The sequence below is a fragment of the Columba livia genome, chromosome 10 (assembly GCF_036013475.1).
Source record: "Columba livia isolate bColLiv1 breed racing homer chromosome 10, bColLiv1.pat.W.v2, whole genome shotgun sequence".
Classification (NCBI taxonomy): domain Eukaryota; kingdom Metazoa; phylum Chordata; class Aves; order Columbiformes; family Columbidae; genus Columba; species Columba livia.
The window spans coordinates 15,352,305-15,373,476 of record NC_088611.1 but is presented as its reverse complement, the minus strand read 5'-3'; the positions used below and the strand labels follow the sequence as shown (position 1 = coordinate 15,373,476).

Genomic DNA, 21,172 nt, shown 5'->3' with positions numbered 1-21,172 from the left:
GAGTCCCGGAGAACAGTTTCTCCCTTCCCGCATGGTGCTCCATTTCTTCAGATCTCCCTGCATGTGATCCAAGAGCCACACAGCCGGTGCCTGGGCAACACTGGGATGCAAGTCCCCACTTTTCATGCAGACCAAATATAGGGAAAGAAACATTGGTCACCCCAAGCTCCCAGGGCAGAAGAGGCATCAGGTTTCAGCTGTGAACCACAGTCTGCATTTGTGGGACTGGTGAGAGGGATGAAAGGTGAGGGAAGGAGCAAGAGCTGACCAGTGGTCTCTAAATAAAACCACCAGTCACACTTTGGGGTCAGACTGTGACAGGAGACAGAGCATTTCCAACTGCTCTTTTCACTTAGACTGTATCTTTTCTGTTTATCTTCACTTTTCATTAGGTGCAATAAAGCCATGTCGCAAGGTAAGAGTGCAGGTTAATCCCCAGGGAATGTTTTTCATTCCAGTTAAGGGTTGGAAATTCATAGGCTCTTGGACATTTCTAGTGGCAGACGTTTACAAAGAGACATAACCACATCACATTTCTGCCATTCTCCAAAAACCCTCTATCTATGAAACCAAGAAATCTCAGAAAACACCTTCCTAGGAAGGAAATGGCAATGGGGCAAAAAGCTGGTAGAAAATAACTGATGTTCAAACAGGTAGGTCTCACCTGGTAGAAGAGGCAGAAGACAAGGACTGAAGCAATAGAAAGGGATCCACCCCACTACAGAGATGCTGGACCACAGAAAGGTGAGATGGGGAAGCTAAAGGGGCATGGCGGATCCCAGTCTAGCAAAAGGCACAAGCAGAGAGGATTGTGGCACAGAGAGAGATAGGGTGTGGGAAACAAGCAGGTCAAGAGATGGTGAAAAGTCTTCTGGAAGGACTCTAAGCACAGACAAGGATAAATACCTTCAGCCATCGAAGAAAGAGGGGGGATTTAGCACGCATGTTAGAAGTGGACACAGAAGAGCAACTGCCTGCCTATGCACTTCAGGATTTCTCTGGCTCAGCCTCAGGTTTTATCGAGAAAGACAGGCAGGAGTTAAGGCTGCTAAGCTGATACTAATGACTAATCAGTATGAGTTAAACAGTTCATTAGAAATTAGCTAAGTAGCTGCAGGGGGTCAGAGGCAATGCCAGCACAGAGTCTGTGGGAACCATGTGAGCTGAGCAAGGGTGATACCAGTGCCATGGGACAGTGATAGCCTCAACTGTGTCCATCCTGGCAAAAAGAGGAGCTCAAACTGCAGCGCTGCAGGGTTGAAGAGCCACCGTGCCTTGGCTCTCTGCCGCTTTCTTCTATTTCAACAAGATTCATGTGCCAGTTTTGTCACTGCACTTCTCCACAGATCAGCAGGATCTGGCCCAAGAGCCGGCACGGTCACTGTGCGGGGTCCCTGGCAAGGGACAGGAAGCAGCGCATAGAAGCTGAGACACCTACAAACTGCATTGCTGAGACATTGAATCCAAAGAGATGCATCTTCAGCCAAGAAACTGTGACTCATGATTTAATTTTTCTAGAACTTAAGATCTCAAAGTGATTCATTTGGTCAGAAAAAAAAACAGTCCTACCATTTTTCGTTTTGGGGTAATGTTCATTTCATACTGTTTTTACTGATTTCCAGTTACCACAATAAAATCAAACTCCAGGTGATACTCTTGGAGCACCAAAACTTTGAAGCTCTCTTTTCTGTAACTGAAGTTGCTACTGCTTTTGAAAATGAACCTAATACTCTAACTCTTTTCTTTAAGAAGCTTTTGCAGATTCAATCATCTTCAGCAGTGCAATTAAAGCAAAGCCAGTGTGTTTCCTTGGTTTTTAGAGAAGAAACTGACTGAAACCATATTTATAGTCTTGGAGCAGAGCCAAAGCCCTACTGAACTATTAGCCAAACATGCAGATTATTAATTGCCACAAAAGCCACTTTCAATATGCATTTCATATCTGTATTGTTAAAGTGTCCACTCTGGTCAAAGTAAAATGGCTCAGCTGGATTTTCTCCTTCCTGGACTGGAAAGCATCTGATATGAATTTCAGCAAACTAAATACTACTTCTCCTTACTGAAATTCCTATGCATATCAGACAATGAGTCTTGACCTCAAAAAAAAGAGTTTAGGATCTGGATAACAAACTTGGAAATTCTTCTTTAGCCTAATTTGCAAGTAAAATCAAAAAAACAGGGGAAAATATGGTCTTTAATTTTAAAGTGATTTTTCATATTAATCTTTGGTCTAAGTGCCCTTTCCTAGAGATGATCTAAATTAATTCCTCATCAGAGAGGAAACTGCACCCCATCAAGCAGACATCACTGACAGATACCAAATTAACAAACTGAAGCCTTACATTTTCAACAGAAATCTACAAGATTCAGTTCTTCGCAAAGAAAATATACACAGAGCAGCTGCCAGAGCCGTAGCCTTAGCAACCACACCTGCTTCATACTCACGTCGGCTTTCATACATGCTCCTGGACTGGGCCCAGATTTTGAATGGATCTGGCTTTTTCTGCCCAGAAGCGTCGGGTTGATCGGCGGCCGGTGCCTCGGCAGCGGCGCAGTCCGGCAGTCCCTGTGTGCTGTGGATGGGGGATGCGGTGTGGCCACTGCGGTGGCTGGAGACGCTGTGCTGAGAACTGTTTTGGCTGTCTTTCCTTTCAAGTGGTTGCTGTAAGGAAGAAAGCAAGTGGAAAGAGAGAGAGAGAACAGACGGTTATTGGTCTTTGAGTGGGTGTTTTCCATCAATTTTTCTCCCTCTTCTCAGGGTTTCTGCATGCACATAAGTAAATACATAAATCAGTTTTGCTGCCACCAGTTAATGCTGGGTACAGTTAAATTCCCCAATGACAGATTTTGATAGGCAGACTGACAGAAAGAGATATGCAAAAGAAGGTATTTTATCATAAAAAATATGCAGTTCTCCATCTCGCACATGAAAAAACCCAACTAAATCTCATTATAGGTTACTAGTTTCAGTGCACTTATTTTTTTCCTACATTAAGGCAGGAAAAACTCAAGCACTTTCTACTCAGATAACATTAGGGTCTAACTAGAGCCTTCAGGAAAAAGGAAAAACTACCAAATTTTACCATGAAAACTTAAACACTCCCTTTGAAACAGGTTCAAGCACAGCCCTTACTATGAAAGATCACTTTTCCTCTGCAGCTCTTGCAACCCCCACATCACAAGTGGGTGGACGAGAGAGTACCACTTCATGGCTCTGCTTCCCAGAGCATCCACAGGATTACAGCAGCCCTTCACAAATACGAAAATGCCTATTTACATTTCAACTTCCTTGTTTTAATTTGGTACATTAAAACAGGAAAAAATATGTCCACCTAAATTCAAGGCTTATTCAAAAGCAGTATGTCAAGAGCTCTGCCTGCTCAATATTTAGCTAAGCAGGGTACATAATTCTTAAGTCGAATTCACAATGGTGGGCTCAGATGAAGCACAAATCACATTTGCATTGCTGGGATTTGTACTACTCAACATGCAGCAAAATCTTCCCTCAACAAGAGCTCCCCAAACTGTACAGCAAATGCTTTTTAATGCTCTTTTGAGATGACCTTGGTTTGGCATCAAGGTTGAGTCCAATCTTCCACCTGCTCCAGTACAGAGAGCTGGCACTTTCCTGGGGCTGCTGTGTCGCAGAGAGCAGCTGGAAAAATAGCATCTTACAGGTTGTTTCTACAACATCCACAATTTCCTGGCTAAAAGGGGTCAGCCACTTGTACCACGAAATCTCAGACAAAAATGTAAAGCCTCCTGCTGGCAGGGGATGCCTGAAAACATTGTGACAAGAGCCTCTGCTCTGAGGGAGTTGTCCATAGAAAAGCAAGTCAGGGTAGGGAGAAAAGCCAGTGGCAAACCCAAAGCAGATCAGTGCAGGGGGAGTGCTGAGGAGCACGTAGGTCTGGGATCCTCTTCTTTATGCTCAGTGTGAACCCCCAGGTGGCCAACACTCCACTGAGCAGGGCTGAATTAATTACAGAGGAGAAAGTCGTCATAGGAAAGCACCCTCCTTTGAGTCTTAACAATAATATAATATATATATACACACACACACATAATTTATTTAAATGTATTTTTAAGTTTATGCTTTGGAAAAAAAAACCAGCTTCAGCAGCCCAAATGACTGACCTTGCAGCCTTACATTCGAGTTGATGATCCACCACCAGCACTTTTTAAAGTGTCTCAATCAACTACAATGTAAAATCTTCTTTGTCCGTTAAAGCAATTTTGAACAAAGCATACCTGCTGTGATTACTCATCTGCAGACTTTCAAATACAAATATCTGAACCATTTTCAAACATTTTTAGCTTTTTAAGTGGTTAAAGAGGCTAATTCACATGCAGCCCTTCAGTTTTTAAATGAAGCAGTTTTAAAGCATCTATGCTGTGGATAATCACTCCCTTGTAACTTAAAAATATTTTTAAAAAAGAAAAAAAAAAAAGCTTCATAACTTTCAGTCCAGCAGTCTAGCCATCTGGATTGTTTCGTTTGTTTGGCCAAACTACTGAAATAACTACAAGCATCCTGAGAAACTTCAGGGCAATCTCACTGGAAATAGCTGGTTTATAGAAGTTAGAGTACAGGGACTAAAATGTGAAGCTTTATTCAGCCCTTGGGGAAATGTTGAGAACTCTGGAAACTTTCTGATTTAAAAAGGAAACAAAGTTTGAACTTTAAAAAGTGCTCTCATCTTGTGATATGAAAGATCTAAATATTGAGCGAACTATGAATTCTGTTTTGTATTTGGGTTGCAAATGAAAGCGTCAGCATATCTCAAGCAAAACCACCTCTAATTAGACTAGAGTTGCAATTGCAAATACACAGATATTTTGCAAGAAGTAGGGGAAAACTTCTTCACAGGGACAGCTGCTTTTCCAAACAAGAATTCCTTTAATAAGCCTGAAATGTCTCTATTCAGGAGTTGAAGAGGAGAACAGAGAAAGGAGAATACAACCATGGGAATCATGAATATATGTAATTAAATTAATTCAATTCAAGGCAATATTAATCAACTTTCACATCACCAGATGAGGCCAAAAAAGTTTTGGGCCAAACTTCTTTTCATGTGCTGTAGCAGCTTCAGCACACCAGCAGCATCAGGACTTGCAGAGGTCCCAGCACCTGCTCTCCTACCATGGTGACTGCCTGGATCAAGAAGTTTGTGCCTTGGTGCAAAGTGGAGCTTTCCCAGGAGAGATGAGCTGACGATATGTCAATGAAAGGATGGCTTCTCTATCTCTTGCCTCATTCCTTGCTTTGGGACAATCCTTCTGGGTCTGGATCTGACTGTCCAGCTCACTCAGCTCACCTATGGGCAGGAAAGCAGCTAAATCAGGGCCAGATGAGCATGAGGCTGTTTGGTGACAGACCTCACCCCAAGATGTTGATAATGTTTTTCAGTGCAAAGTAAAGCAGACCAGCTGAACTGGGTTGACTTCTGACAGCAGCTAAAAGAGCATGGGGCACAGAACTAGTCAAGTCATCAACAGTAAGCCTGGCCCTCAACAGTCTGTGTTCTTCTCCAGAGCTGTGGATAAGCATAAACAGCTTGCCTGAAAGACTCTTGACCAAAAGTGGCTAGAAGTAAAGACTATGATGACTATATTGAGTCCATTTAGGCAGACTGCATGTTTAAATGCAGGTGATGGGATAAAACAAACCACCTTGGTACAGCATTGCAGCCATAACAAAATAAATACATGGAAAGCTAGAGCTTCTCATGCCCTTACCCAAGCCCCAGGTCTGAGATGCACGGCCTGTGCCAGCTTCTTTGCTGAAACTTTGCAGTGCTCATCGCACAAAACATAAGGAAAACGTATGATTAGGAGAAAAAGTCCTGTCTAGCTGTCCTTTCCCCACCGGTTAAGGTTAACAGGAATGTCAGGGTGGCTTGGATTTCCAAGTGCAGCTTTGGGGGCTATGGCTGTAGAAGCGGGAGCACAGCAGTCAGGGCTTGGGCATCCATCAGCCTCCCAGGGTTTCATCCCCGCACTCTGCAAACCCAATTTCAGCCACAGACACTCCATTTGCCAACATGAAAGGCAGCTTCTCCCTTAGCAGAGAGGCTGAGTGAGCCCACACTGAGCATCCTGATTATAGGAAGGGAAGAAAACAGCAAAGGCAATGTGAGCCAGGGAGCTCGGAGCTGTTGCGCTTCAAAAGGAGACAGGAGGAAAACCTGCTTATAAAAGTCTCCAAGTGCCCAGAAAATGCTACAGATACCCACATCGCAGAGACCAGTTTGTCATTCATGCTAAATGAAAGAGTAATTAACTGCTACTTTGTACAGCAACTGCTAAAACAACTGAGGCCAGTGACATGGCTGAGAGGTGGCTGCAGGCAGAGATGGGACACTAATTATTAGCAGCAGTTGTGTCTGTCTGTGTCAGGCAGAGAGAAACCCGCAGCAGAAGAGACGAGGGTGGCAGGGAGCAAGCCCTGCGGCACGAACAGACACCAAAGCTTTTTTGGCATGGGATTCTCCAGGCATTAAACTCCAAGAGAGAAGAGTTGCTGTGGTTTCCTCCCACTGCATATCAAGGTGGAGGAAAAAAAATGGTCTCTGGAAGCAGAGGGATGTATTGTACAAACACTCGTGCTATGGAAGCTACTTCTGCTCTTGGTAGAAACGGGACATCAGCAGAGCCCAAATTGCAGCCTGTCCACCTGAAATACATGACAATTCTATTGTCAGGGACAGGCTGTGCATAGGAATTGCAGTTTTGGCTACAAAATTCAGTTATGCTGACAATGTATTTATTCACACCCAAAATAAAAATCAGATTTTTGGAAGAGCTTAGCACTTTCTTCCCCCTGCAGTGATCCTGTCTTCTTATGATCTAACTGCAGATTTTGTGCTCTAAAGCATTTTGGAGAAGCTTGTCCTGGCAGTGAGAGTAAACCAAGCTGGAAATGGGAATCTTTGCCCCCTTGTGGAATATTTTGGTGCAAGCAACAAGGAAAAAAAAAAAAAAAAAGAAAAAAAGTTTGTTTTCATCCATATTATATCAAGATAATTGCAGAAAAAAAATGCTATACTACAGAACATGCAACTGCAAAAGTATATACCCAGATGGTCAATATCAAAATACCATCCATTTTCATCTAAAGAAGAAGCAACAGGAAACTGAAAACGAGCAGCACAGAGAGCTGCCGAAAGTGCCCAGTCCCATGTATGGCTGCAAACTTTTTTAAACTAATTTGGCACTTCCACCAAAGTTGAAAAACTCTCCTTAAAAACTTAGAAAAAGAGCAAAGCTTAACAGAAGATATATACAGGCTGAAAAATACAGCCCAGGAAAACTGAGCTCAAGGCAGAAAAATATTCTCGGCCCATGCTGCAGCCTCAGCACTAATAAACCTCTCTAAACCAGCCGGGTGGTATCCAACAGCCTGGAGTCAGACTTTGGGAAATACAAGACTGGGGCTGATAGCTAAAAATAGAGCTTGTTTGAGAAAGAAACAGCCATTGGCAGCAAGTCGGGATTGTGTCCGGGCTGTGGGAAAGGATCCGAGGTAACAGGAGAGGGCTCGTCACTGCACTGAGTGAACCAGAAAAGGATGGAGACCGGAGCTCATGTCTCCCTGATGCAGGAGAAGAAACAAAGAATGAATACAAGTAAAGAACAAACCAACTGCTCCCGGCCTGGATGTACACTGTCCTCTAACTCTTAATCAAGAAGTGCTGGCAAACATCCCCCCTGTGTGGGGCAGAGGGACCTGGGCAGGCAGCAACCAACCCTATGTCCAGCCGTGTGGTGCTGGGACAGCCCAGTGGGGCACAGCTCAGTCAGCAGCATCTGCATCCACCCAGCACCTGCAAGTGCAGGAAAACCACCCTTGGGACATGCTGAGCAGGGCACAGCGAGGTGACGTCCCAGCCAGGGAGTGTGACAGAGGGGCAGGCATAGCCCTCCCCTGCCAGGACAAGAGCAAGTGTGAATCTTCATGGGCAAAAGGGCTGGGCCACCCTCACCCCACAGCTGAGCACAACCACCCCTGCAAGCAAACTCAGGGAGGAACGTGTTAAACAATACCACTGCTTTTATGCTTTTGGCCATCGCCTTGGCCACACATGGTCTGGTGTTGGTGTAAATCCATTCCAGACAGCCCCAACGAGAGTTTCCTTGTCTGCATACAGGTGCTCTGAGACATTTTGCTCCAGGTTTCCACGCTTAACTCACGCACATCACCGACGCCTGGGAACGAAGGAGCGGCTGCGCCGGCTCCAACACACTGTGCTCTGCCCCGCCAAGGAGCAGTTGGTCATTAAACACCACACAATGCGGCAGCACTGTAAAACATCACTGCTAATTGACAGTATAAAAGATCCGGTGTGCAAGCAGGGGGAATAGGAGGCTCTGGTTTTTGTAAATCCTGTGCTTTAGAGGCAGCAGCACTGCCTAGGGTCACAGTAAAAATTACTGGAGGGACCCTAAAGCAAAGTGACGGGGCTTTGGGAGAGGTACATGCAGGAATGGGACTGCTTTCGCAGGGCTGACTGGCTCCTCAAAGCAAATAGCAGGGAGAAATCTGCTCGTGCAGGGCTACACCTGTTTCTAAGCAGTTCCTTTGTTCACCAAGGCAGGATTATCCCAACGTGGATTTAGATGCTGCTCACATTTTCACAGAGCATCGCTGCTAATGAGAGAAGTGCCTGGCAGGCCAGGATCCCCCTTTACCTGATGCCAAACATGCATGTGACAAAGCCAGAGCATCCACATGGGAGCCTCCATGCCTTGAACAGACCGAGACTCATTGATCGGGGCTGGTTTAATGACTGGAGTCAGAGTCTGGATTGAACGCAACCAACTCCTGCTCCGACTGAGGAAAAAAGTGCAGGCAGAGAAAAGAAACGTGCCAGACGCGTATGTATTTTACACACTTGCTTCTGTTTTACCGGAGGCTGAAATAATCTCAGCGTATGACAGAAGTGAGTGCGCAGGGTCTGACATGCCTGTGATTTGCAAGGGAGCTCACCCCGCGCTTCTGCCTCTCAACATTAATGTGAGCTGACAGTGGTAGAGGCCTGGGCTCACGTGACTGTAATCAGCGCTGCCCTAAGCCATCAGAATCACATTAATTATTTCAGGGCTTGCTTTTTTTTTTTTGGATGAATAGAGAACTCGTATTAAAAGCAGGAGCCTTTTGCTCAGCCCTTTCATAAACCACTTGCCCAGGTTTGCAGCTTGGTGGGCTGTGCCCAGCTGCAGTTTTTGGCACCTACTGGGGACCATCGGTGAAGTTTCACACCGTCTTACAACACGACAAACACCTCACTCGCTCTGCTCCCACAAAGCGACTGCAAGAGAATTCTCTTTTTTCCCCTCCCCCTCAACAGATAACTGGAAATATTCAGGCTTTAAGTATTCTATTTCCTTTAAAAAGAAAACATTTCTTTTTCTTGCGTACTAATAGCACATAAGTTTATTCCACAGTTTCATGCGTGGAGCTTTAACGGTATTTTAGATCACGGCTTCCATTAGCTAATGTGTCATCCCAGTAACAGCTTTACATGCAAACAGGATTAGAAGAGACAAAAAAATGCCATTCTGTTGTATTTTTTTAAACAAATCAGGAATCTCACACCTGCAAGCACAATCCTGCTCAGTATGAAAATGCCTCCAGAGCAAGCACTCAGACATCTAACTGTATTCCCGGGGAACCATAATTGTGCTCTGTTCATGCTTTGTCTCTCTTGGCAAGGTGCACGCTTTCCCATTCTGTTAATAATTCAGCTGAGGGTACTCGAGAAAACTCCGGGAGTTAATGGAAAAGGTTGGTGCCTGTGAACACCCGAAAGGAACTGCTATCTGGCAAGAAGGTGGAGCCTCCCATCCTTCCAAAAGGAAACAATAGTTTTTTTTTTTTTAATAAGTTAAATGACAGAGAAGCTCAATCTGTCAGGGAAGAGGATCTGTAAACCTGAGGTTTTATTTGCAAACAATTTCCCCTTCCATACCGCATTCCTCTTTCATCTCCCCATGCAGCAGGAGCTGTGCAAGGTAATCACGGTTGCAACAGAAAGACAACTTAAAACAATTGAAACCCACAAAGAAAACAAACTGAACTCATGCCTTTCTCCTTCAAAGCAGACAAACAGACAAAAATAGTAACTGAAAAGTGCTTACCGACTTCGGGCTCTTCTTCGGGACCGGCAGTCCTGGAAAATGGCAACAAGGGAAAAATAAACATTAGCATCTAAACGTTACCTTCCCTTAAAGAAAAAATCCCTAGGTGTATCATCCGACCGTAGCCATCTGCAGAGTTATGTCAGCTTTCCCTCTCGCATCGGAGTTACCAGTCTGTTCATATCGAATCAAAAGCCCGGGGAGAGGGAGAGCGAGGGAGCGACGGGCGCGGGGGGAGAGCTCTATCTGCATCAGCTCTGCTGACTCGTGCCGCAGCAGCCGGGAGGCTGCGAGAGAAACCCACAGCCCAAGCCAGCGCTTGGGCAGAATCTCAAATGCTCCCCTGGATTACGGGAGTCTTAGCTTACAATTAAAGCCGAGGCTATTTCCTTTTGACGCGATCGGCTCGGCGATTTTTATCAGACCAATCGCAGCAGTGCAGGGGGAACAGGTTGATTTCTTTTTTTAAAAAAAAGTATTTCTCTAGGAATAGATTTTTTTTTTTTTGAAAGGAAAATGTGCATCAGCTTGAGCCAGGAGGCATAGGTTGGGCAAAGGGAAACAAAAGCATGGGGAGGAATAAGCTTTTATTCCTAAAAACGTGGATGTTCTGACAAAACACACAGTTTCCTTCCTGTCCATCCTAAGTGTAAATCTTTGAAGCCAGAGATTTTATCTGTTAGTTACAATTTCAGAAAGCTGTGATTTGAAAACAGCACTGCAAAGTCCTGACCCTTGAAGAATGGGGTTTATACAGGTTGCAGTTGATGCAAAGGAAGAAATAAGTGGGAGGGCAACAGAGAAGGTTTTTTCAAGGACAATTTTGCATTTTGAAGCAGCCTCGTCCTTGCTCTGTGATGAGCAAGACAACTTAAAACTGGGATTTCTATTGACTACTTCTGCATATAGCCCAATTCCCAGCAGCAAAGGAGACACTTGCCTGGGGGATTTACCCACAAGGCAGGAAAAGCTCTTTCCTGGGCATTTTGCAAATCCCCTTTTCCTCCACGCTTGGAGGAAAGGGAACTCCCCATCTTTTGCAATGTGTGACACTCCAGAAAACAAACAAACCAAAACACAGATTACATTCCACATTAAGTGCTCAGTAATTCAGATGTTTGAAATCTGCTTTTGTATTTAGGATGTGATTTATGTGGCATTTATGCCGCATTATGTTTTCTACTTTAGGCATTTTGTTTGTGGTAAAACCCATGTCCTTGTCTAACTTTTACACAGAGAATAAGTGATGCAGGCGAATTACAAACATGTCTAGGAAGAAGCTGATTTTAAGGTAATTTGGGAGATGTTAGTTCTGAAAAGGGAAGATCCACAATTAAAAACGATAAGTAAACCCACTTTGCTGCCTGCTCACAGACTCAGATGAGAACTGTAATGAGTATTTGAAATGAAATATTTTCAGCTTTTGAGGAATGTCTGTGCTATGCACGTCACTCTCATGCATTCCCAGCCAATAGCTGATACCCCTCCAGGCAAAGACTGATCAGGGGACAATGGAACATCAAAACTGCTTGAACTAAACAATGAAAATTGCAGCTTCATTTCTGCTGACGGTGACCGTGTTTGTATAATAAAGATGAAAGCACTAATAACATTCATGGCAAGTCACATTTTTAACAGGCATCATTTATCGCAGAGATAAACACACAGAGATTCTTCCTCTCCCCTTCCACACGCATGCACACACGTTTACTCTCCCTTTCCAAGAGATGCTCTTTCCTATTAAATCAATAGGTAGAACACATCCCCGTGCATGCACTCACCCTTAACAGACCAACATGAGCCAGAAAAAGGCATTACAGCAATTTAAATGTTTCCCACAAATAATGAAGCTGAGATGCAGCTGGGTTTTTGGTTCAAATTGTGCTATAATTCAGTCTATTGCATCATAAACATTAAATGTTAAAATTTACTAAGTATGAACTACTGAACAAACCTTTCCTTCAAAGTTTGCCATTAATTTTGGCTGTTCCAATTCAAAAGAGATGGAAAATGGTTGAAAAATAATAGAAAACATATCAAGACCATTGTTTGGCTGGTTCTTCAGAGGCAAATGAATCTTACAGTGTCACTGCTTTGTGCCAGACTTAACTGCAGAACAAGCAGTAATTGACTTTTTGAAAATAAATGACTGCAGAACATGTTAACAAATCTTGGTAGTTTTTCATGGGACAAGCTTATAGCCAGAGGAATAACTTGTTCAATAATTCTTTTCTTTTAAAAAAGTTATTTATTCATCTAATTAGGGTCTCTCATTTTAAAATCCCAGTTCTTGACACAGCAGGCCAAATGAGCAAGTGGTAGTTATAATAAGTAGTTTCCATGTTCAGATGATGGAATGGATGAAGTGTTTAACAGCAATGAATAGGAAGTGCTTGAATAACCCCTAAATCCTTGGGAGCATCACTAGCAAGAAAACGCTAAGCTTTATCAAGAAGCTTCTGGCATAAAAATCTGCCAATGTCTATGATATTGGGACGGTGACAACTATGAATAACAAAAATAATCTTTTGATCACATTAACTGTTTCCCATCACTGGCCAGGCCACTGCTCACGTCATTCCTTGCTTGGTATGCTCATTCTCCTGGCTGTCCCGTTCTCTCCTGAAGCCTCATTGAAAGTTTTTCAGAGGTAAATGGACCAAGCGTGGACTTCACACTCAGTTTGCATCTCTTTGGCATTATCCATTATTTTACATTATTTGGATTTGGTTGGAATAACGGCATTCACTTCCCTGGCTGAGAGGAGCAAAGAGGCTTCTGTGCTGCTCTGCTCTCAAATCTGGTAATGGAACACTAATAGTTTATATCGACACTGTTTACAATATAATTCCTCTGTGATTTAATGCCTATGGACATCTCTCACTAGGACTTGAAATGAATCTTTTAATTTTGTGGGGGTTTGGAGGTGCAGATTAGAGAAGGTGGAAGAGTCAAGCAACTGAACAGGGCTGTTGTCATCACAGAGTTAACAGTGTTTTAAAACAAATGAGCACATCTGGTAAACAATGTCAATATGACCCAAAACCCCTTGAATGGGCTCATTGTAGCTACTTACTAAATGTGCCTGGAATTAAATTAATTAGAAAACACAAATTACTCCCTTCTAAATAACAATGTAATAAAGCAACTGCTTAATGAAAAATATCAGTGATCAGTGAGCAATCCGCAGGCACGAAAAAAGGGATTGTAATCAAACTAAATTCACAGACTCGTCAGCGAGGCAAGAAAGGCTTCATACAAGGTTAGTCAAAAATGAGTCAGATGCAGGGATCTAAATTAAACTAATTATCACAGAGATTATTACATTTATCTTAACAAAAACCTCTCTCTTTTCTCCCTAGTACTCCCTAAAGCTCTACGTACAGCTGGCTGCATCCATCTGCTCAACTATGTTTTATAACATAGGGGGAAAAATGCAAATCATTAAGCAAGTTTTGTACCATGACTTCAGCACTCTCAACACCATTACCCGTCAGGAGCAGTGTTTCTGTTGTGTGACACCATATTACGCTGTGAGTGATGCAGTCCATGCAATAAGGACACAACCCATCTTACTTCATGTTATTTGGCATGTGTTAATTTTTGCAATCTTGTGTGGTAAAACTTCTAGAGGTGGGAAGCTGTAGATTCCCTAATCCTACCTATGACAAGTTCATGGAAGAACCCATGGGACAAAACTGTGACAACAAGTGTTGCTGTTTCTAACATGCGGTGGTCCTAAAGTTTTACAGGAACTTTTACTCAGATGTTTTGTCTTTATGCAACCAAAGTAGGTTGGTAAGACCACAACACATGGCAAGTTCTGTTTTACTGAGCATATACAGAATGCAATGTGTGTCTACAAACCCAAACCGTGGCCCAGGCCTTATACTCGTGAGAGCTCATAAGCCCAAAAATGCTCAAAAATTACCTAGATGGACACCAGACACATCATACCCTGTTCTACAACCCTGCAATTTTAGAAATGGTGGATCAAAATGATCAAAAGTTGAATCTTAGAGAAGACCTATCTCTATACAGCAGAGGAGTCATCCAGTCAATCCATCTGAACAGCTCAGTTATGTGAAGGCCTGTTGGCGTGAACAGTTTTCCTGCCACCGCAAAGGTAAAAAAAAAAAAAAAAAGTGTACATTTCAATGGGATTTCAACCAAAGTTGGGACAATTCAGTACCAGTTTGCACAATCCACCCATAGGACAAAGGTGCTTGAAATTGCTAAAAGCCAGTCTAGAAGCTAGACTACCGTTTTACATTTATTGTTTGCAACTTTTGTGGCTACTGCACAACATTTTTCAGTTTTCGAGTGTTTTTGCACATGAAGGAAAAGAACAACTGTGTCTAGATCTTCACTTCTCGTGATTGCTTAACAGTCTCAATCTGGCCACTTGGTGGACTGCCCATATCCAACAGCAAAAAAAAGCCACAGGTGAGTCTAAGTGAAAGGGTCACCCATTTGGTTTCACCATTATGTCTTCTGCAGCCCAGAATTCACAACAGCAGAAAGTTAGTGGGGGATGAATAAAACCACAAGAAAAGAAACATTTCAGACTGTGTCACAAGGTTAACGTTTACAGAGAAAATGTTCCTGTCTGAAAAAAAAAATAAATAACAAGTTTTCTAAAAGTTCTGCTTATACTGTGCTAAATAAAAACCAAAGGCTGTACCAAAGAAAAGAGACACTTCAAAAGATGAGAGGTAAAGTACTGGAGTCGGGGGGTGCACAACCATATACCTGGCATAGCACACTGATTGTTACTTTCTGTGTGCAAGACATGGAACTTTAAATAATTAATGCTAATGGATATTAGTGCTGCCGGGGGAGCAGGGGACAGGAAGTTAGTGGTGACAAAGTAATCCCCTTGATTCTGAATAATCCATTGCCAAAGAATTTCTAATGAAGGACAAATACTATCTACAAAAATAGATGGAACTAGAACTTTTCCAGACTGGAAAAAGAACAAGAAAACATCAGAATAATTTGCAGCAGGAGACACAATCTTATACAGACATTGGGAGCCCATTAAGAAGAAAATCCCAACCTTGTCCCTGCCCAACTTTTCTGCTCCTCATCGTGATTTGCATAACAAGAGTGTAACTGCACTAGCAAAAAAATTAGCTGTGCAATACAGGCTTTAAGCGAGAGAATAATTTACACTGAAGGAATATAGCCCTGCCATAAATCAAGTTTGGTAACTACGAAATATAGTGAAAAATGCCACATTTCTAATGCTAATGCTAAGAAAGTGATGTGTTCAAGAGGCCATCTCAGTCATTATTAACCACTGGCACTAGCGAAAAAAACATAATGAGGCATAGTATATTACTGCTATTAACAAGAATTTCAGTTCTAGGTGCTCTAAAGATGTTAAATTGTATTAGACTCAATTACTCATCTTTGGTCAGGATGCTAAACAATTCCTTGTAATTGAAGTTTCAGTCATATTTTCAGCATCTCAAAGCTGAATTGATTTTAGAAGTGATAAAGAAGATATAGCCTAATAAAATGCTATTTAATTACTACAAAAATAGAAATTTAACTGTGTAGAAAGATACATATGGCAATGCCAAGAGAGTAAGATAATAAAGAGATTGGGAATTAGTGTGACAATTACCCATCTAACCTATGGTTGAAAGCATGTCAGCAGTTATTTTATTTTGAACCTATTAAATGAAGATAATTCTCCTAAAGCTTGAGCTGTTGGAGTCATATGCTTAGATTAAAATCTGTGTTAATATTTAAACAAATATGTACACAGACATTAAATTTCTGAAACCACGTGAATGGTAAAAAATAGATTTGGAAAGTAATTGGAAACCCTCATGTTCTTTTTACATAATTGTGTGTGTGTACTCATGTATTCTTTCCTTTTTTCATATGCATAAGCATACATACGTGGATATAGATTAAGGTACCTACCCTTTTCCCCAAGCCCACAAAATCTATGACTCATACGCTTTATTTCTAATTCACATCTCACAATTTTTTGGGCATGCTGCAATTTTGAAGGTGTGCAGTCCCAAACCCCTCTCCTTAGCTGGATGTCCCATGCCATGGCGGTTCCGAAGGGCAGCAGGACCTCAAGGCCAACCTCATGTACCACTCCAAACTCAGCACGGAGGACACTGGTAGAGAAGAAACCATATTTTGCTCTTGTCACATCTGTATTTATCCTGCTCAGTGAGGGTGTTTGTCTTCAGACTTATCACAGCACTGTTACAAGGTGTAAATCCACATGCTCAGACCTGTGTGGCTTATGACAGATTCTCATATTTCATATTTGGAGAGCAGCCTGCACAAAGGGGATGCCCTCTTGGCATTAGTTTGTTGTTGCTGTTAATAAATAACATCCCTTAATAATAAGCTACTATTCACAGAATGCTTAGCCAGATTCAGACCCAGGGATTGCACGTGCACACATGGCAGGCTAAGACAGAAAACCTTTACTAAAGGACAATGGTTTTGCAGATGTTTTCACAAAATATAACTTCATTAGATTTAAAATACAGTGTTCTATTAAAATAAATCAGTAACTCGAAATACTCGCAAGTATGTAACTGCACATCTCAGAAACTAAGCCTTAAGGACTAGGAGTCAAAACTTCTGGGGACCGATATTTACCTGCCATATCCCGACCAACATTACCTTTGTATGCACCCAGCAACAGGGCCCTGACCTGCCCCAGCACCCTCAGCCAGCTCTGCCATCTCCCTGAAGCTCAGTGTCCTCCACCAAATCTGTCTGCTCTACAAGTCCTACCAACTTCTGAAGTCCAACTCATGGTACATTGCAGGTCTTCTGACACAAAAGACACAGCTATAACAGGGTCTTAAAGCCAGTGCAGTCCTAGTTACTGTCATCATCACAAAAATAAGTCCGTCTGACCAAGAAAATATAAACATGAAAATGAATAAACATAAAATGCCAATGCAAAATGGGGGAAAAAAAACTGAATAGACTTAGAGACATGAAGATATATACTTAAAAACAATCTGTCTCATAAAACCATTGAGCAGTCCATTACAAAGCCATCCTTCTTCCTCAGTTTTGCCTGCCTGCCATTGCTTTTAATGACTCTCCAAATGTATTTAATTGCAGTGATAAACAAAGACCTTTCTTGGATTTCTAATATCCCATTAATTCTGACTGGTTATTATAATGCCAAATCAGGGCAGCAGTCACTGCACCCACCTGCAACATGCCTGATAAAAACTCATTATTTACAAGTGCATGCACACCGAAATGCCACACAGGCGGTATGTAAGGGTTGGAGGTAAAGCTGGGTGCAATAAACCCCTCCTTGCTGCACAGCTCCAAATCTGCTCCATTTCCTGCTGTGCAAACCCTGATGAATATGTGGGAGGCACATCTCCAGATAAATTTGCCTTAGCTAGTGCACAGTATTAGGTTCTGCTGTGCCGCCTTGTGTTACATCACATCACATTTGATATAAAACAACACTGTGTGGGTTTGAGTTGCTCCACTTATACCACTTCAGCATTTAATACCAAAACCAAGTCAAAACATAAGGGGAAAAAAAAAAGAAAAGTGCCAACTTTCAAAACCTCAAGCTAGGGAGAAAAAAATGTAAAAGACTTTAGGAAGAATTTCAGAGCTCTCATCTTTCATTTGCTAAGCAACCTCCTGGTTTGTTCCCATCTAAGAGCTTTCTGCAAGATAAGGTGGTTCGTGCAACAAAACATCCTGATGGGAAGATTTCAGATTTTTTTTTCTTCCAGCGTTCAGCAAATGCTTTGGTTTTCTTACTGAATTTAAAGCAGATCTAGATTCCCTGCCACAGAAAGGCAGCCATGCGCATAATGTGCACACCACTACTATTGTGCTGTCAGCAGGCAAGATGACACAAAATTGACATGATTTTTTTATTCCAAATATGTTAAATGTTCACCTCAATAATTAAAGCACAGGTTTACTCTTGGCTTTAAAGCACGCTTTGTGAAACATCTCAAAATTTTAGGAAATTATCTCAGTCCTTGAAACTAATGCAAAATGTGTAAGAAAATGGCAAGCAATGAATCAGCAACTGTTCTATCCTATTTTACCCTTCCAAGTGACTCTGGAGCTTAGATGACACATATATCTGGGGGTCACAAGCTATAGTATAGATAGGCCACGTTGCCACAAAAATGCAGGGCAATTGGTGTAAAACTAATGCTGACCCAAAAAGCAGATTCCACAGGCTTCTCTTCATCTGCTTACTCATTTCTAGAAGAGAATCAGTGCAAACGGAGTTAATGAAGGGTAGCTGAGGGGAAAACACTTGTGCCTCAAATGATTAATGGATCACGATCAGCACTTTGCATGTATCACACCAGCAAGAGCTGGAAATTCTGCAGGCAATTAAAATGTCCACATACCAGCAATGCCAATTCTCCTTTATTATCAGAATTGTAATATTATAAAGATGTTTTTGGAATCGGGTGCTCGTATGACAATGTGCTTTGTCTGGAGTTTCTTAGCCTCCCAGGGTTTAGAAAAGGCAATTGGATATGAATAGTAGAGGCTTGAAATAAAAAGACACAAAAAACTCCAATGTGGCATTTTTACATCTGGAATTTTGGGAGTTTAATATAGGATTTTTAGGCACTTGGGATTTCTGAGGCTGATATTTGAATTTGTCACTTCCTATTTCAACTGAGTGTTTTGCCCTGAGAAACTCCAGCACAACCTGGTAACGTCAATTAACTAGTTCCCACAAATACACTATTTATATGAACATTAGTAATGCACATCAAACTATTTGGTGTCTGAACAAGCTACGGACAATGACACTTTGTGGCTGCAAGCATTTGTAGGCATCCAAACCCTTGGTGAAACCCTGCTGCCTCCTGGAGTTTAATGGGAGCCTTGTCACAGACTTCAGCAGCACCAAAATTTCCCCTTTAATGTTTTTGGTAAGCAGAGTTATCCCAAACCTTGCAAATTCAGATCATTAAAAGCAAATGGCTAATGTCAGTAAGATTAACACCTGTAAAACACTTTGAAGGAGAAAAACACTGTGTAATCCCAAAATATTACATTATTTATAACACGACCTGATTTTAAATGTTAGGTTCGGCTTATTTTTATCACAAAGAGAAAACAAGTTCCTGCTAGCTTGCTTTACAAAACCAATTACCAGTGATCAGCGTATGGTGCTGCATAACAATACACAGTGCTGCCCCAAAAAGGCGTATCTAACACTCTGGAGCTGCTTAGAGGAAAATTAACTTGTGCATTGGATCGAAATACATGCACATAAGCAATTCTAATAAGGGCTATGAACTTCAAACTTCTTATTAAAAATTTCAAAATGTGTAACATTTCCTTTATTTCATCTTTTTTTCTGACTTTAACTGATTTTTGTATCTCCTCCTTGATATACTAGTCCCTAATCAGAATAAGGCTGTAAGAGAATAGTAAATGTGACATCAGACTTGCTTTAAAGTTTTATCAGCTTTTTCTGACCTTGTTAGAATATAATTCCACTTAACAGAGAAGAGAGAATAACAAAGAGTGACTTGGTGGTTTGGAAAAAAAAAGATGCAGCTACTCCTAACTAAGGGTTTCCCACAGACCTGCTCCTTTCCTGCATATTAAGCCACAAGTTTTAGCAATGTATATTTACTAGGATTGCCTATTTTCAGAAAATGCAAAAGTAACATTACAAAACCTTCAAAAAACAAAATTTTATTCCTAATGCAGTTTGTAGATCAACTTACAAACTTTACTAATTTGATTCCCTTCTTTCCCAGGCAAATCACTTTAAAGGAAATAGTAGCAAAAATAAACAAAAGGACACAATTGAAGATGGATTTTTAAATGCCAAATGAGATTCCAAATTTAATCGGGAAATCCATAACTCTGTAATTAAAAAGTAATAACCCTGGAATACAAAGTAACAAACTTGAAAAATAAATCTTGGCATTACACATGGACATATATTTCTTCAGGCTTTCTATGACGCTGATTTTTTAAATAGAACTTACTAACTAGTGAGGGGCACCTGTGAGCTATCAAAAACATCCCCCCACCTGTTATTTCTGAATATTACTATTTGTACTGTAATATTTGGTATTTTTTCAGTGTATGGCTAGAAATTACCCATACTGAGTGACAAATTGCTGGGAGATTCAACAAACATGTCTGATTCCCAAATAGAAGGTACTGAGAGCTTTGGTGGCTGGTGGTGATTGACAAAAGGTAAGGCAAGGAGAAAACAGGTGACTTGAAATGGGATTTTTTCAAAAAACATAGAGGTGAGCTAAGCACACCAGATGGCAGAGAGGAATTAGGTCTGCTCCTGCTCTGGGTGAGGGAAGAAGCCGCCACAACATGGTGGGCTGGGAAAAAGAACAAGGAAACCAACCGTAAAGGTGCCACGGACCACAATCGGTACTGGCAGCTCAGTGCTCCTCAGCAAGATCAGGTTCGGGGGGGTTCCTATGGATCCAAACACAGGACAAAGACCTCAGTATAATGCTCTGCTCCCTCTGTCTTAGGAACTGAAAACACTGCTGGAAATGGTGAACTTTTCTTCCCTTTCCAGAAGGTTTGGCACAGGCAAACACGCTCTGTGGTAACGGTCAGATGATTCTCAGGTTGTGATTTTTGTCCTAAGTGCAGTTCAGACTCACTTTTTCTCTAATTCAGCAGCTGCTAAGACAGTTTGAAATTTTCTGGCAGCTAGATGCTTAAGTGGCATGACTTTCAACTTGCTCTTCACTGCAAGCCTAAAGGGCAAACAGAAATGAGTGGCTTGTTCAAAAGAGTTCAAGTCTGCTCTGAATAGCTGATTGCAGCTCTAATTACCATGGTTTTACAGCATTAGGGATAGCAACTGAAAAGCAGCTCTAATTCCAACACTGTGAGATGCTGCCTTTTTTCTTTTTTCTTTTTTAATTTCGATTTGTTTGGCTCTTGCCACTAAATGATCCATTTCTAACACTTTTGGGTAAGGACAGGAAGGTAAAAATTTATTTCCACAGGGGGAAAGGATCTTGATAAACAAGTA

General features: G+C 41.8%; 1 protein-coding gene across 40 annotated transcripts in view; it reads right to left on the bottom strand.

Annotated features, from left to right (window-relative positions):
• MAGI1 (membrane associated guanylate kinase, WW and PDZ domain containing 1) overlaps positions 1-21,172 on the bottom strand; it is a 342,732-nt gene that overhangs the window by 28,811 nt on the left and 292,749 nt on the right. For all 40 annotated transcript variants that reach the window (XM_065075499.1, XM_065075485.1, XM_065075494.1 and 37 more), the window contains 2 exons: positions 10,141-10,172; positions 2,446-2,662 (listed from right to left, as the gene is read on the bottom strand). In XM_065075499.1, coding sequence (XP_064931571.1) covers positions 2,446-2,662; positions 10,141-10,172 — 249 coding nt within the window. The remainder of the gene's footprint in view (positions 1-2,445; positions 2,663-10,140; positions 10,173-21,172) is intronic.